Below are 19,016 nucleotides of genomic sequence, written 5' to 3' on the forward strand. Positions count from 1 at the left end.
GGCTTTGAATCAAATATCTTTAATTAGGGTTTTTGATATTTAATTTGATTAGGGCTTTCCTTTTATTTGAATAGGGTTTTTTTTCTTTGATTAGGGCTTTTGATAATGTTTGATTTGATTAGGGTTTTCTTCTTTGGTTTTCTTTTATTAGGGCTTTGAATCAAATTTCTTTAATTAGGGATTCTTATAGTTAATTTGATTAGGGCTTTTCTTGTATTTGATTAAGGCAGTTTTTCTTTGATTTTCTTTGATTAGGGTTTGAACTAGGGTCTTTTATATTTAATTTTACGGTTTATTTATGGTTTCTTTGATTTTATGGTTTATTTTTCTTGTAGTTTAGGGTTTTTTGGTTTATTTATGATTAATTTCTTGCATTTATGGTTTTTGCATTTTTATATAAAAAATATGAATTCTTAATTTTTCTCAACTTATCCAAAATTTAAACATTTTTTGATACTTGGATCCAGTTTGAGATGCATACATGGCAAAAATACATAATTTTTTGATAAACTTTCGTAATTAGATCCAATATGACACCGATTAAAGCATTTATATATCAAAAGAATATCAAATCATATTTTTTTCTCAAATTACCCAAATTTTAAACATTTTTTGGTTTTTAGATCCAATCCAATATCCATATCTGGAGCTAAAATCCATAATAAACATATTAAACACTCATATGGTGGGGCAGATCGAGTCTTACAATCCAAAATGAAGTTATCTGACCCATTATCCATGTGTCCAAGCCGTCCGCAAAATGTAAAAATCAAACGCCGGATACAAGGAACACAACTTGTCCAGTCAAAACAAATGCTGGACATAGTACAATTGTTTATGTTCTATTGTTACATCCAATCATGGACAAGCAATCAAACACACCCTTAGGTTACAAAAGGGCAAGTTTGCATTGGTGCCAAATTACACCTTACACACAACAAAAATAGCAGTATGAACAGGCATCTGCTTTGGAGACTTTGGATTATCACAACTTCAAAGACAACAATCTTATATGAAACATGAAAGGAATGGAAATGAAAAAGACAAAAAGCATTGCTTCACCTAAGAATAAACATCTTAGCATCCCAATTCCATTGGTAGCATGATTCTTCTATGTATATAACATTAGTGTGGTTCATGGGTCAACTCCAGGTTGTCATGATCAAGTACAATTAGCAATGTCTTCGGTTTAAATTTTGATCCACATAAGAACAAATTACATGTATCACATTCTGAATCTGGATCTGGACCAGAATAGTAAATCCCAACTGTATTAGGTTTAAAATCAGATGCTCATAAAGAGAGATTCTATAATATCCAATTTTATAAGTATAGTATGATACATATCATTACTTTGGGGGAAAATGATATGATACACACCCATATCTCAATACGGGTGTGTATCATACCTGTATTGGGTGTATCATATAATACACCCTCTGTATCGTACCATATAGTATGATACGGTACGATACATATCTTTTTTTTTAATCGTATTTCATAAACTTGGTTATTTTGTTTTTGTTTATATAATATGAAAGTATGAGTCTTATGGCATTGTTCTTGTGAGATATGCATGCAATATTATCTATGATTCTATATTAGTTTATGTTTGATGATGTCTTATATAACGCATAGAGACATAAATGTGATTTTATGAATGTATTTTGTACAATTCATCATTGTTTTATGTGTTATGATTTTTTTAGAATTTTTGTTAATATTTTCTGATTTTTTAGAAAATTTTTATTAAAATTTAATAATATGTTTATGATACGATACGATACGATACAGTGTTACTTTGGGCCCGACCGATACAAGTAATGATACGATACTTACAACACTTGATAATATCTATGTATACCTTTTTGTAATCATAGTACATGCACACCTTACAACTCTTTAATGGCCCAGCAACAAACATGCTTTCTGTCACCTGGCAATCCCATCCATAATCCAACTGAAATTGCATAATACTCTGGGCCAGCAAGAGTCAGATATCTGATTAATCAGCCTTTGTCATTCATCCAATACTAAACGTTGGACTGGATCAAAAGAGTCCTGCTCCAAATAATATGAGCAGTGTACATAGACTAGAATAAGCCGATGCACTCCCTATATTGCAAACTGGAAAGACAGGTTTATGTTAATTAACCAACATCGTTTAATTGATTTTTCACTCTTCTACATTGATGCATCTTGCGCCAATTTTATTGAATACCTAAAAACTAAAGATGGATAAGAATGACAGTTTGCTTCAACCAATAAGCAATGGAAAGACAAAAAGTCAGTCAACAACCCTTTCATGTGATCAAAGCAATGATGTAAAACATTAATATTTTACCTTGATAAAAGTTTCAACGATCTGCAATTTGGGTTTTACATTTAACGAAACAAAATGTTGCAGTCCATTGATTAGCACCTGAAAGAGAACATATGAAATACATCATATATAAAAACTGAATACTAGTATCAAAATGACAAAGTAGCTACTGCTAAAACTTGTCAAAAAAGTTAGACATTGGAGGACCTGAAGATCCAACGCCATTAGTGCTCTTCCTTCATTTGTACACCTCTTTACACGTGATATACCCTCAATTAAAATTTCCGCGACATTTTCAAGACCATATTCGAGTAGTACGTCTTGAACCTGGCATTGAGTGGAAGAGAAGAGTGGTTATTAGAATAAAACATCGAAGGAACAAAGAATGATCAACCAAAAGTTGAAGTATTGCTACATTCCAGATACAAGATTCTACAGGGAAATCGTGCTGCATATTCTATTTTTATGGATGACCATTATTCCATTAATTTTTATCATTTACCAAAAATGCACATTCTTACTCTTAATACTTGTCTTTAAATTTCATATTAGCAACTCTTCAAATCCAATAACCACTTTGTATGAAGATCAAGTAACACCATTTTTTCCGATTTGCCAACAGAAATGAGCGGTGAACAGACATATGATACTCTTGCATATGGATGCTTGGAGAAAGAAGGCTCTGAAAATATGATAAATCACAAAACTAATGATTTGTAACTATGATATATATTATTTATTTCTTAGTTGTTTATCTATAATCAATATTCAACACATCCATGTATTCAGATCCCATACAAGATAAAGGAATAAGTGCAGATATATTATGCCATGCAAAATTGTTCTCATCAAATTCTTCATTCCCCCTTTCTTTCTAGTTTATGATATATTATGTTATCTTTTGTGTTTCATACAGAAAATTATTAAACTGTATGTCATAATTTTTTTTGAATTTGCAGGGTATATTACTATGGTGGATGATTTAATTCAAGGTCTTTTCTATCAAAATTATGATGTGGTAGATATTCCCCAATTTAGTACGATGTTTTCTTTGATGACCATTATTTAATACAAATACATTAAAATTTTAAAATCAGCTTTGGAAAGGCAACATTCTTCCATAATTCATGATATGGCTGAGCTGTGGGAGTTTTGAAGGATATAGTAATATAACAGTACTCACTGAGCTGTCTACTGTCAGCTCTGATATCTATAGCACTATTGTTATCTAGAAACTTGTCTTGGTTTTCATTTTTTTCAGTAAAGTACCAAGTATCTTGTCCTCTTCATATAAATAAACAAGATGATTTACCAGTTGAAAAGGGTGAACAGGCGCCATGACAAAAAAATTTAATATTATCTATTGCTCTGCTGCTGTAGAACTAGATCATATTGAAGAAGTATTGCCTGAATAAAAGGATAGAGAATGAAAGGATAAAGAACATAAAAGAAATTTGCTGAACTCAAACAAGTTTAACTTGTGAATGTGCTCTGTGTGTGTGTGTGTTTCTGCCTGGTGTATGCATGTGTGTGCTATTCCATATGGGTGGGGGTGTGGTGAGATTCGGCAATTTCAAAAAACATGGGTGCGGGAGTGCGGCTGAGCTATATATATATGTATGCATGTGTATACACACACATACATATATAATGCATTTACAATTATACAAACGAACTAATATATAATATACACATATACATACATAGGGCCACTAGAATACAAGAACTAGAGTGTGAGCTAGGCTTTCCAGATACCCTTTTAATGCAAATCCAGCCCTGAAGATGTGTTTAGCATGACCCATTGCTCGGAGCCGACTGTTGGATCATGATTTTTCCACAAAGGAACATGATTTTTGAATGCTTGAATATTTACGAAAATTCTGAGCCGTCGAGTTTCAAGCCTTAAAAAATCCTGCCTATGCATCACCAACCAGATGATTCAAGAACTGGTCCCTTTAAAACCAATCATGTAGATCACATCCGGTCAGATTTAAGGGAGAAAAAACCCATGAAAATCTTGGTTCACAGTTCACACTCTAGTTCTCATATCCTAGTGGCCATATATATATATATATATATATATATATATATATATATATATATATATATATATATATATATATATATATATATATATATATATATAACATAAACAAAACTGAACTCAATCAAAGTTGACCAAGTCCAATTTCGGACAGAAATGGATGCGGGTGTGCTTGATTGCACCCACACAGCAGAATCTATGTCCAAGTGTCGCACCTGCATTGACACAGATTTGTTTAGAAGTGTACATGTTACATAGTGTGTGTCTGTGTCATGGTGACGTCATCAAATAAACAAAATCACCACAAAAAATCCATGCTACCTCCTTATGTATTCCTCCATGAGCTAGCCTTGTTTTGTAATGCTTAAACTCACCCAGCAGCAAATCAACGTACCTGATCGCAATTAAGCAATGGTCATGTGAATAAACCAAAAATTTAGACCTAACATAAAATAACTGAAAACTGCTTTAAAAGCTTTTTGCCCATCCAAGTTCTGCATCAAAAGGTGCTTGAAGAAAAGGATCCTTGTGTTTCACATATACACTAATTCAAATATGTTACTCTATGTACTAAGTTACACATAAAAAGATGCTTATCACTATCCATCAACCAAATAAGCCTCCATACCATGTGCACCTGGAATTCAAAATTATGTAACTATCTTCCAAAAAACCTTTTTTGTATATATATATATATATATATATATATATATATATATATATATATATGTGTGTGTGTGTGTGTGTGTGTGTGTGTGTGTGTGTGTGTGTGTGTGTGTAGAGAGAGAAGGGAGTAGCTGCCTACAGCAGCCTACCGCGACTGAAGGGGGAGTTTTCAAGTTGTTTTTCCCAAATCTGTCCATGCAGATGTGTTCAGCATGGTTGATTTACTGGGAAACGACACGGATTGTGTTTTTTCGATTAAAAAAACACTTTTTTAATCCTTGAATATTTATGATATTTATAAAAATTTTACACTTTTCCAAACCTTATAAAAAAACTACCTGTGCATCAGAATCGAAAGATGCAAGAGTCCATTCCTATAAAATCAAACACGTAGAAAACCTGTATGGTCAGATTCGAGAAAACCATGGAAAAGAACAGCGGTAGGCAAGGATCGGTGTAGGCAGATACTCTCTACTATATATATATATATATATATATATATGAATGTTACATCTGAAGACATTGTTTTTCCTCTCACGTGTATTATCATGTCTAAGTTCTAACCAGTGAGAGTAAGTCAACTGTCTTTGCATCGCTTATCAGCATATGGTCATTGCATCATTTCCCATTATCCAGCACAGAATTTTATGATTAACACTGATTGGTTTCACCAAATCAAAACACCGATAAAATTATACTTTATTTGTTCTTATTCTCTATCTTATTTAACATCTAGTACTTAAACTATTAATCTAAGTTTTAACTTGAATACTAAAACGCTGGCAGTTAGTTCTGATCGTTAAGCTACTGTTGTTTTGTGATTTGAACACATTATCATTTGTGAGTAATTTGCAAATAACTTTATACCACACACAAGACACTGATTCACTATATGATATGATGCTCACAACATCAACCCCTATAGTGCTTTCACCTTTCACTTTTTCCTTGTGGTTGGCATAAAATAAATAAAAAATACAAGTACTCATTTTCTAATGAGAACCCAAGGAAATCAGCCTCCATTTAGGATTTTTGCAATACCGTGGTATCTAGTCATTCATGCACCTTCTCAATCAACTTTTAAAAGGTTAAAGCTCAAGATAATCCTAGTTTCAGCATTTGGGAACCCAAGGGTCAGGTATCCAACCTATCATGATGCACCAGACCCATCAAATAACAAACAGCTGGGTCCGTGTTATGCAGGGTCGAGAAAATGGAAGCCTAAAACCAGCCCCTATGATTTAAATAGTATCTAAAATATATATACTCAAAAATATATGCAAAATACTCAAGTCAAGCTGTTCAAGTCAGATGTATGACAAAAATCATAACTCATATCCAACCCATATATTACATGAATATTCAGGTCAACATTTATGCATATAGCTGGGTATTCATGTATGGATCAGGTCGGATACCAAATGCAAACCCGATCCATTGACATCTCTGTCTTTATACCAATACCGAGGCTGGTACTTCATGGTGCTTGTGTTTCTAATTGTACATATATGTAATACATATATTTATAAATGTTCCACAATTTTCTGTATTTCTTTTCATTTTGCGCATGTGATACCAGTCGCATCAGTGTCATACCAACTGTGCCCACATCCTTGTGGCAAGTCAACACATGCACAGAGTCTAAAAGTTTATCTAACAAACAGGTGGCACCTATTACTATATATATCATAATCAATGCCACCGATCCATGAAAATAAAAAATTAGGGGCTTCTGATTAAAGCACCATTACGAGGGAAATGATACCAGAATCAGATTAGAGGAACTGAGATCCTTCAGGAGCAAGACTAACAAGATACATCGGAGAAAGATCCCTACACATCATTGGTGAGAAACAAGAGATTTCAGGTAATTCAGGATTCAGACACAGAATAGATGAGTATTCCAAAGTGAATATTAAACTTACTATGCAAAAACACAAACAACAAAAGAAATATGAAATTCTTAGAGCAGAAAAATTCAAATCCACAGTAAGACAGATTTTTGAATTTAGTGGCTAAAGTAAATTTATTAGAAGATATGCACAAGATCATCACTATATAGAAAAGCATACCCATTGTGCTCTAGTCCAAGATCCTTAACCTCCCATTTTGCATTTGCAATCCGCTCCACATACCTAAAATTGAAATTAGTGCTTAGAAACACAGCATTAAACATATACATTTTTTCATTGAAAGAAATATGTTGCACAAAAATTTAAAGTTTTTTTATAGACTGGCAACAGAAAAAAGCAACATGAGATGGATATTAAATAAGTTACAGAAGTCAGACAAAAAAATTAAATGCCAGAAGTATACTGTTTGCCATGACAGGAAAGTATTGGAGGTTGACAAGATGAGTAGTTAATATAGAAAACCCTTGGACAAATAAGAATAAGGAAAAAATGTTAAACTGACACTAGTCAAGGAATATTTGCAAGAATCATTGAGTTGATTCACCAAGAAAGTGTGGATCCTTAAAAAAACATGCACTGCAATAACAAAACAGGCTACAAGGAATTTTGTTGCCTAGTGCATAAAATAAACTTTTTAAGAGATAAGACCAATAAGACTCTAGTCAGATACATCTTCTAGTACTACCAAGAATTAGAGTGGCATGGATATCTTGCACGAGCAATGTGACTCTTTAGGCTTTGAACATGAATATAGATTTGTTAATGAAATTCTCTAACCACATATTGTAGTGTATACCAATTGTGTAAAGAGGAGTGGAAACCATAGGTACCAGAGAGCAAAGTGTAAAGAGGAGTGGAAACCATAGGTACCAGAGAGGAAAGCGAAAGCAGGAAGCAACGCGAGAATCAAAAGGAAAACACAAACGAGAGTTCGTGAAACAAGAAGCAGAAAGGAAGTGATGTTAGAAAATCCTTTTGCAGCAAATTAGGATTTGTCTCGACAGTGATGGGAAAGTGAATGGAGTAAGAAAAAAAATTAACAAACAAATATCATAATACAGAAGCTATGTAACACATTCCTAGACCTTTTAAACTAAAAGAAAATGAAAAATATAATAATATAATGCAAATTTTTGAAACAATCACCGTAGCATTTGATACAAAGATGATATCACATCTGATCACAGTACAAATTATTGGATGATGAATTGCTATATCTAACAATTTTAAGTTGACGAGCAGAATAAGGATGCTGGCCAATTCAGTGTGATAACTGTAACGCCCCCAAAATCACAGACTTGTAACTTTTTAGGAAAATGTTGAAACCCTTGTAATCATTCCCTTATCAGAGTTTAAAATAGTAGTTCAACAAAAAATGGTGTTTGAAATAACAAGTACACGGACCTTGGGCGCATTACGGGTAGGGGTGGCAATCGTGTCGGGTTGGCGGGTCGACCCGACGGGTTGGCGGGCCTACCCGACGGGTTGGCGGGTCAGCATACCTCAACCCGACCCGTTTATTAAACGGGTCGACTGTGGCAAACACGAACCCGACCCGTTTAATAAACGGGTAACCCGACACGACCCGCCAACCCATTTAATAAATGGGTTGGGTCGGGTAAACGGGTTCTCAAGTTCGCGGGTCAGGTTGATGGGTTGACGAGTCGGGTTGGCGGGTTGGGTTGGCGGGTTGACGGGTCGGGTTGGCGGGTTGGCAGACGGTTTGGCGGGTTGACCCACCCGCCTAACCCATTTATTAAACGGGTCAGCCGGGTTGGCGGGTTGGCATACCCCCAACCCGAACCCGACCTGTTTAATAAACGGGTTACGCGGGTCGACCCGTTTATTAAACGGGTTGGCTTAAGCCCAACCCGAACCCGCCTAAGAGGCGGGTTGGCGGGTCGGGTTGGCGGGTCGTGTCAGAAATTGCCACCCCTAATTACGGGTGAACCTTTCCTTTACACAACGGATTTGTAACTTCATACATTCATTGAAACCAAATAGATTCAAAACGAGGTTTTAAAGTTTATATGAAAAGTGAAATTTCAAAGAGTTTCATCTTTATATCATCACGTCATCGCCAGACGTACCGACCTAATCATCACTTGTACCCATAAAACGGGTCAGTCTTATAAAAATTTGGTAGGTGCATAGATATCAAAATTCAAAACAAAACTAACATATATGTTGTTTCCTTCGTGATGTGCATTTTAGAATAAGCAAAATGAACATGATAACTTTGTTTCGATATTAATTATCCTGAGGGTACGCAAAGGAGAAACGTAAAAACAATTGAGACTGTCTGGGGGTTTGTTATGCTATATATTTTGATACCACGGACAACTAGCTGAGTCTATTCCTAAGGAGACGACCAATGATCGAGAAAGAATTCTCCAGAGGCTACTCGTTCAAGGGGATGCATCCATACTTTTACAGAAGTCATTGGGACCTACCACCTAAGATAATTTTTGGTAGCCCAGTCCCCTAACTCCGATGACTGGGGACACTGAGTCATTTGCTCGAGGAGTATAGTTGTTAACAACCTTTCCAATAGAGTTTTTGTACCATCCCATCTTCTCATTTGACGAAACCAAAGAGATGAATGGGTATGTCAGGTTTTATTTTAACTGACGACCCAATCTACATGCTCTGGTCTTTCAAACAAGCTCGAACATCTTGCCCATGAAGGTGATCATCACCAATTATGTGATTTCCTTTTCATCATTGTGCCTTTGCACGTTACGAGGTTACCATAAACATCTTATTCAATCATCGTAGTACTAACATGTCGTACATGTCTGATAATACTGCTACGATGAGAGGGGTATCGGTTTCTCAAAAAAGAAACCCCAATTTTATTGTGTTGTTAAAGAAACAATGTAACCATTTTAGTTTAATTTGACATGCTCTGGTCTTTCAAACCAACTCGATGTGATTTCTTTTTCATCATTGTGCATTTGCACGCTATGAGGTTACCATAAACATCTCATCCAATCATTGTAGTACTAACATGCTACGCATGTCAGATAGTCACACTACAATGAAAGGGGTATCAGTTTCTCATAAAGAAACCCCAATTTTATTTAGAAAATCTCTAAGTCCTGTGCTTTATGTCGGGGATATCCGCGTCATTCGGATATCAAAACAAAAGACTGTACATACTACTTAGGGTTATGCAGTCAAAGCTCTTTCGTTATGCATGGTTGAGGGAAAAACTTGGTTGGGAGTATGCTAACGTCAAATATTCGTTTTTGCTTTTCGAAACAAAGAATATTACAAGCCTTAGACTTTCGCATGTGAAATCCTTTTTTTCCTTAAATGCAAGCAAAATGCCAAGTAGGCAAGAGTATTGCAAATCTTTGAAGCTTACAAGGTCATATATATGTATATATGATGCATATATGCATATATCAAAGCATAAGCCTGTGCACATTTCAGCGTGGCAACAATGTAAATGACATAAAGCCAAACTCAATGTGCGAAACCACACCTCGAGCTAAATAAATTACGTAAGCCATGCATGATGTACGAAATCGTACATCGACTAAATAAATTGCGTAAAAAGTGCACGATGTACGAAACCGTACATCGGCTAAGTAAATTGCGGAAGCAGTAGCTTGTGCACTTAACGGCGCGGCGGCAAAGTAAATGACATAAAGCCAAGCTCGATGTGTAAAACCACACATCGAGCTAAATAAACTGCATAAGCGATGCACGATGTACGAAACCGTACATCGGCTAAGTAAATTACGTAAGCAGTAGCCTATGCACGTAACAGCGTGGCGGCAAACTAAATGACAAATTTAAATGGACAAGAATACGCAAAATTGCGTCATTGAGTTAAAAGCATATCTATATATATACATATATATTAAAAGTGTTTTGCCATTATTCTTGTATGCAACTTTCCCCTACCTTGGAGATGATCGGATTCGCTGACGATTCCGAGCGTAGGTTATCAAGGGCTCATGCCTTGGTGCACATGCCATGTCCGTTGCGCTAATGGAGTGTGCTAAAAGGTATTTTATCCTACTGTGAAACAAAATGATGAAACTCTTTTTAAATCGTAAAAGCAAGCAATGTTCGCGTTGCCGGGGTCGAACCTGATCATGATTCGAACCGACCGGGTTGAGCCAGGTTTAGTGTCGGAGTGAACCAAGCTGGGGCCTGATGTTAGTCGGGCTCAACTCAATCCAACCGGCAAGAGGCGAGGACCGAGCTGGGCTCGATAAAGACTGAGCACACCTTGGTCGGGCCTTCCCAGCCTGGCTAGGCCGCTGCCGCAGGCAATGGCTGGCCCATGGTTGAGCAGACCACAACTGAGCCAGGCTCGATTCTCATGCAACGGGGGACAGAGGGGGGCATGCTCGGTGGTCCGATCGAGCCTGGTCGGGCCACCATTCAAGACCGAGCTTAGGCTCGATCCTCGAATTGCAAGAACCGGCTGCGCTCGATTCAAACCGAGCCCAGGTCAGTATCTCTCTTTGAGGAGTATGAGAGAGGGCAGAAAGGTCGCCCCTCCTGCCTACAACAAAAAGGGAGATGAGTGGAGGGCAGGAGGCGGTCCCTCCCGCCCGCTGTCAAAAGAGAAGGAGGGGGGAAAAGAGGCATGAGGGTTGCCCCTGCCTGCTATCAGAGGGAAGGAAAAAGGGCAGGAGGGGCGTTGCCTCCTGCCTAAGGTTCAAAGTGAAGAAAGAGAGGGCAGGACGATCGGTGCCCTCCTGTCGGTGTTTAATCAAAGGAGTGGCACCCCTCCTCTGCTGTAACAGAGGAAAAGAGGAAACAAGGAAGGGGGCGCCCCCCCTCTACTGTAACAGAGGGAGCAGGGAGGGGTGGCACCCCTTCTCTGCTAGGTTATTCAGAGAGAGAAGAAGAGCAAGGAGGGTCGGCACCCTCCTCTGCTAGGTTAAGCAGAGAGAGAGGGGCGATGCCCCTCCATTGTCGGAACAGAAGAAACAGGGAGAGAGAGGAAGCAGGGAGGGGTGGTGCCCCTCCACCGTTGCAACCAAAGAAACAGGGAGAGAGAGGAAGGGCAGGGAAGGGCGTAGGGAGGTGTACTTACGGGCAGTGTTTTGCTACTGGTGCACTAATTGTGAGATCAAATCACATAGGCCAAAAGTTTAATTACACCTTCGTGGATGGTGTGATTTATACTGCAAGGACATGGTCATATGCAATATATTTCCAAAAGAAAACCATAGATCCGAGATAAGTGATGTACCAACAAGGGGACTCATTTTTCTGTGTATTCTAAGATTCTTGTTGAAAATTGAAATGTATTAGAGTTCAAACCCAAAAAGATTTAACTTCCTCTACCATACAATGCTAATTTTTTTGGCAGGAATCTTGTTGAAATGTATTAGAGTTTCAAAACCCAAAATAATTTCAACTTCCTCCACCAGACATTTTTTTTTGGCAGGAACTTTTAGTCCTGAATCCATGATTGAGCTTTGGGATTCAAGAATGTTTTGTAATATGGTATGCGGAATTGTTGGAACAAAGTGCAAAAGCACATACAAGTGCAAACCCAGATGGTGAGGCGATAAAGCATAAGTAAAATCCCAGGAGTCTAAGGTAAGTATACGTGGATCACTAGACACTCTTCTTTTCTTATGCGTAGCCTCTGAAAGATATGTGGCCATGAAACAAAGATCAAGTAGAACAGAATTGACAGGGTGGTAGAGTCATGGAAACATTTGGGAAGGCACAATAAGCACAAAGGTGCAAGAACACAAGTCCACTATGGAACAATACAAAGAGCCAACAAAGGGCAACAAGTGAAAAATATTTTTTTTATTGAATAAAAGTTGTTAAAAGCATTGAATTATAGGGGAGAACACCTCCCCTATTTATATACAACAAGCAAAGAGGGAGGCCATTGGGAGTTCCCCACATAGAGTCAATGGGGAGCTGCCAACAATCATATTTATGACCATTGGGGCCCCAACGATTCTATGGAGTGGGGCCCCCAATAGCAAGGGAAATATCAAAATGAAAAGAATAAAAATAAAATTGTTTCTAATAAGCAGCTATGATTACATGTGAAAAGACTAAAAATGACCCTATAGGGAAAACTATTACAATTCAAAATTTATATATATCTTAACACTCTCCCTCAAACTTATGAGAAAATGACCGAAAGTTTGTTAAGGAGAAAAATCAATCGAGCAGGAATAGCTTTGGTGAAGAAATCGATCAGCTGGTATTGCGATGTGACATATAACAACGTAATAGTTCATCTCAGATACTCATCACGCACATAGTAACAATCCATCTCAATATGTTCGGTTCGCTCATGGAAGGTATGGTTGCTCGCAATGTAGATTGCACTCTTATTGTCGTAGCACATCTTCGAAGGTGTTGAGATGATTACTCCCGTATCACTGAAAAGACTTTTAAGCTACACAAGCTCCATTATTGTCTTAGTCATTGCACGATATTTAGCTTCAGTTGAGGATAATGATATTTTTTGTTGTTTCTTGCATCTCTATGAAATCAGAGTCACCTAAAAATACACAAAAACTAATAGTTGGGACTCTATCATTATGATTTTCACCCAAATCAACATCAGTATAAACATGTAAATCTAATTAGAAAGATGAGGATAAGAAAACCCTCTTTGTTACAGTATTCTTGAAGTATCTAACAATTCTCAAGACATCACTTATGTGCACTGTGGTTGGAGCATGCTAAAACTGGCGGACCAAGTGAACTGCATGAGCTATGTCTGTTGTCAAAAGTTGTGCCTAGGCCGCCCAGGCTGGCTAGGCGTAGGGCCACCGCCTAGGCTTATGGGTCTAGGCGATAGGGCTCTATTTTTTACCTAAGCTGCCTAGGTTGTTCATGCCTAAACCGTTGGGACATAGTTGTCATATTTTTTAAAAAAATTTGTCTCTTTTGTTTCTTTTTTTTTTCTTTTTCTTTTTCTTCTTCCTCCCACCCCAAAAAGCTTTTTTTTTATTCACTGGTTTTCTTCTTTTGTTTTTCTTTTTTACCTTTTTTTTCTTCTTCCTCCTTTCACCCCTCCGCTTAGTTGTCAAAAGCGAAGCCTAGCGGCCTAGCCGATGTAGTCTCTTGGTCTGTTGTGCAGTTGCACACACATATATATGTTTTTTGTGTAAATGTATATAATTATATATATATTAACATATCATAAACATATATTATAAATTTACAATGTTCTGTGTTTATATCATATATATATATGTACTTAATTCATATATAATCTATAAGCGTATGAGTTATCTATTTGACTGTTTTTATGTAATATAATTGCTTTACAGTGTTCGACAACATGTTATTATTTGTCTATTGCTTATTGTTGATTGATTTTATGTTGTATATATGTTTGTTATTAATTTTAGTAATTTGTTTACATATTTTGTATGTTTTTTTTTATTTGGGGTACCGCCTAGGCCTCGCCTAGTCTTTTTAGGAGTTCATCGCCTAGGCTCCGCCTAGCGCCTTTGACAACTAAGAGTATGTCTTGCCGAATGATAGATAAGTAAGTGAGTGACCCAACTAGTTGACGGTAAGGTGTAGGATCTTCAAGCAGAGTCCTATCTTCCAACCTTAATTTAACATTAATCACTTCTGAGGTTTCTATCTTCTTATCATCTGTAATGTCAGACTTAGTACAAATATCAGCCGCAAGTTTCATTCAAGAAAGAATGTACCCTCTAGGAGTGTACGCAACTTCAATACCTAAGAAATATCTTAAAAGACCTAAATCAGACATATCAAAAAAAATAATATTTTTAATATCACTAACTCCCTACTTGTCACTTTCGGTGATAATCATATCGTCTACATAAAGTAAAAGAATAACAATTTTAAAACCTGAACTTTTGACAAAAAGAGCACTGTCAGTATAGCAAGAATGAAAGAATGATTACATTACTAAATTTATCATGTCAAGCTTTAGGAGCTTGTTTTAGACCATACAAAGATTTTTTAAGTTTAAGGATTTTACTTTTTTCAATACAAAACCCCAACAAAGGATCCATATAAACCTCCTCATTTAATTCACCATTTAGAAAAGCATTTTTAACATTTAGTTGGTATATGGGCAATTTTTTAATAGATGCAACGGCTATAAGTGTCCTAACACTAGTCATTCTAGCTATTGGGCAAAAGTTTCTTCATAGTCAATTTCATATTCATGAGAGTACTCTTTGGCCACTAACCTAGATTTATATATTTCTAGATTTTCATCACTCTTAGTTTTAACCTTAAAAACTCATCTACATCCTATAGATTTCTTCCCTATGGGAAATGAAGTTATTTTTCATGTTTTGGCCTTTTGAAGGGCTTTAAGTTCTAAGTTCATTGCTTCAACCCATTGTGAAAGATTTTTTGCTTCATTATAATATGTTGGTTGATGATAGGAATGTAAACCTATTAGACATGCTCTATAATTTGGTGTCAATGTGTCATAAGATACAAACCTACTTGGTGAGTTGGAGATATTATTAGATCTTCTAAGTGAGATTTCTTCTAAAGACGAATTTTGTGAATATTTTTATCAAGCATTTAGAGGATTCATTTGCTCTTGTCAGGTATATATTTGTATGAGTTTATCAACAATATCATCTCTTATAGGTGATTTGACATTCTCATTATTTGAATGCACATTATTATCACCATTTTCATTATCATTCAAGGTATCATCACGGTTGTCATTCAAATAATCATCACAAGAAGTCAACTCTTCTTGCGGAAATAGGTCAAATAGAAAGGTATAATCTACTTCCTTGTTTTAATTGATTCTCTAAAAACCATTTTCATTTTTCAAAAAAGTTACATCTTTAGAAACATATAGTTTATTACTCTTAGAGTCAAAACCTCTATATCATTTTTTGTTTTCTCCATGACACATGAATACGCATTCAATGGCTTCTGGAGACAATTTATCTCTTTTATGTAAGAGTACAAAATACTTACAATAAAAAATTTGCAACCGCTTGAAATCTAGTGTTCTTTCAAATAATTTTTTATAAGGAGATACATTTTTTATGGATGATGAGGTTATTCTATTTATTAAATATGTTGATGTTAGAGCGGCCTCGACCCAAAAACTTTTTGGAATATCTTTAGAGATAAGTAGTGCCCTAGTGGTTTCAATAATATGCCTATGTTTTCTTTTGGCTAATCTATTTTGTTGGGGAATTTTAGAACATGACTTTTGGTGACAAATCTCATTTTTGTTCTAAATGATTTTGAAACTCATTTGATAAGTATTCACCACCCGAATCGGATCTAAGAATAGAAATGTTGCTTTGAAATTGATTTTTGACAATCATATGAAATTTTTTAAAGAAAGAGAACGCATCAGATTTGAAGTTAAGGAAGTAGATCCACACATATCTAGTGAAATCATAAAAAAGGTAACATAATATGAATATCCTCATTTTGATATGATGAAAGAAGGTCTCAAACATCTGAATGCACTAATTCAAAAAGTCTCTTCGAGACAAAAGTTCTATTAGAAAAATGGATGGATTTCATCTTTCCAAAGATACAATCTTTAAAAATTAAATATTTTTCATTACAAAATTTTTCTCCAAAAGGAAGAAAATACATCCTTAAGTAGCTTAGATGTCCAAGTCTCTTATGCCAAGTTTCAATATCCTTATCTTAGACATAATTACAAAAAGAATTTGGAGGAATATTTAGATAATTCATGAAGTAGAGATCTCCCCTCCTATGGCATTGCCCAATCTGCTTCACGGACCGAAGATCCTGCACGGAGCAACCCTTAGATGAGAAGGAGATTTCACATCCATGATCGGAAATTTGAGAAACAAAAAAAAAATAATTTAGTTGTGGAATAACCCTAACTTTTGGTACACAAAAATTTTGAAAAGAATCTAAGGCTCAAATACTTTTAATTTGCAAAGATGTTACATCGGCAGTGGAAACATAGATAGTTTTTTAGTTTAAATAGACAATTCTCATGAGGTGTCATATGAAAGGAAGCTCCTAAATCAACGATCCAAGAAGACATACCTGGAGGAGAAGATGAGGCTATCGCAGTATCCGATGTGGATGGAGATTTGAGTAATTGTTGAAGTGCTTCCAATAGTTGAGCAAGTGAGAAAGAATCTCTTCTCTTGGTTCATCCTTCTTTGGTGTGGATTCTTCAATGGAAACCACCTTGTTCTTTGGAGAGTCATTCAACTTGGGGCAATTAGGTCTTATGTGCCTCGGTTAATGGAAATGATAACAAATAACCTTTTTATAGTTATCATTATAGCTATTTTGCCTCTTAAAGTATGGAGGTTTGTAAAATTTCACATGATTGTCAGGTTTAGAAACGGTCAACACTTCATCTCTTCCTTTAATCATACCAAGACGAGTTTCTTCTTAGCATATTTCTGCAACGGCATCTTCCAAAGGAAGAGATTTAGATTGATGGAGAAGAGAAGATCTATATTGTTCAAATTCGGGCCTAAGCCCATACAAAAATTGGAAAAAGTGTTTTTTTTTCATTTGTTCTCTTCTTACCTCAACATCCTCACTAACAACCCATTTGGGTTCAAGAAGGGATAACTCATCCCATAGAGGACCAAGTGTATTAAAGTAGTCAATATCCCCTTGTTTGATGGTACGTATTTTTTATTGAAGAAAAAATTGCCTTGCAAGGTCTTTTTGGGTATACATACCTTTCATAAAGAACCATGTCTCATTAGCATTGCGGAACTTAACAATGTTAGCACATATTTTGAGCTCAACATTGTTCATGAACCATGCAAGAATTTTTGCATGTTTGCTTTACCAATCCTCTACCTTGGATTGATGATCTTCAATGGTTTTAATACCATGTAATGAAGTATGCGGAATTGTGAACAAGTCCACTATGGGACAATACAAAGAGCCAACAAAGGGCAACAAGTAAAAAATATATTTTTTATTGAATAAAAGTTGTTAAAAGCATTGAATTATAGGGGGGAACACCTCCCTTATTTATATACAAGAAGCAATGAGAGAAACCATTGGGAGCTCCCAACAGTCATATTTATGATCGTTGGGGCCCCAACGATTCTATGGAGTGGGGCCCCCAATAGCAAGGGAAATATCAAAATGAAAAGAATAAAAATAAAAAATGAAAATATATAATTGTTTCTAATAAATAGTTATAATTACATGTGAAAAGACTAAAATGCCCCTATAGGGCAAACTATTACAATACAATATATATATATATATATATATATATTAACATGTTTAAAATTTTCAAATTTTGTTAGAACAATCTGAATGGTGTCTTTCAACGCTTGCAGTTCAAAAACCAGTATCAGCATCCAACAACAGTCCAATACTTGTGACTGTGCAGTATAGGTACATATTGCATCATTATAGCTGTAGCACGTATCCCACACTTTAGTTCTTTATGCACAAACTTCCACTAATACTAAGCTGGATTCGATGGTATTCTAAGTTTCTAACCATATGTACACATTTCACCTATAATTAGGACACTGTCTTAATTCAAATACACCCTGCAACTACTTATCCTTGATCAGATATTAAGTTGAAAACGAATAATCTCAAGAGATGGAACTTCTTCTACGTGCTAGCTAACTTAAGTTCAATGCTGCTTCAACCATTAGGCCTTTCCAGTACTGTTCTGGTCGATAAACGCAATGTAGAATCTCAGTCATCTACTCCGGTTGAAGAGAGAGAACCAAGAGACATTCAGGAAGTCTGCATTTTTATCTGTGCATCCATTCTTTACATCACAAAATTATCTTCCATCCCAACACTGAAACTTTCTTCTTTCATTTCAAGTACCATGGGTAGTGGTTTGCTCACGTAAAATGCTATATAAGGGTGCATCTACAAGGGATCCCAGAGAACTTGTTCTTTCTGCCAGCTTATAAACATGTATTTCATTTTGGTGTTTCCATAGACCATATTGTCTATAAGACTGTAAACATAATATATACATAACAAGTGCAAAAACAAAGTTTCCATAACCAATTTCATTGTCCTTAGCAGCAACTAAAGACAGATCATAACGCCTTCCATTCTGCAAAAATTCCAGCATCTTTGAAGACCTTGGTGAAAT

At 36.0% G+C, this 19,016-nt stretch overlaps 1 protein-coding gene across 2 annotated transcripts in view; it reads right to left on the reverse strand.

Annotated features, from left to right (window-relative positions):
* Positions 1–19,016, reverse strand: part of LOC149819390 (uncharacterized) — a 112,958-nt gene that overhangs the window by 3,017 nt on the left and 90,925 nt on the right. For both annotated transcript variants that reach the window (XM_089986047.1, XM_089986048.1), the window contains 4 exons: positions 7,106–7,168; positions 4,689–4,761; positions 2,531–2,650; positions 2,345–2,422 (listed from right to left, as the gene is read on the reverse strand). In XM_089986047.1, the coding sequence (XP_089842173.1) occupies positions 2,345–2,422; positions 2,531–2,650; positions 4,689–4,761; positions 7,106–7,168 (334 nt within the window). The remainder of the gene's footprint in view (positions 1–2,344; positions 2,423–2,530; positions 2,651–4,688; positions 4,762–7,105; positions 7,169–19,016) is intronic.

Source organism: Nuphar pumila, chromosome 13 (assembly GCF_984573655.1).
Source record: "Nuphar pumila chromosome 13, dmNupPumi1.hap1.1, whole genome shotgun sequence".
NCBI lineage: Eukaryota > Viridiplantae > Streptophyta > Magnoliopsida > Nymphaeales > Nymphaeaceae > Nuphar > Nuphar pumila.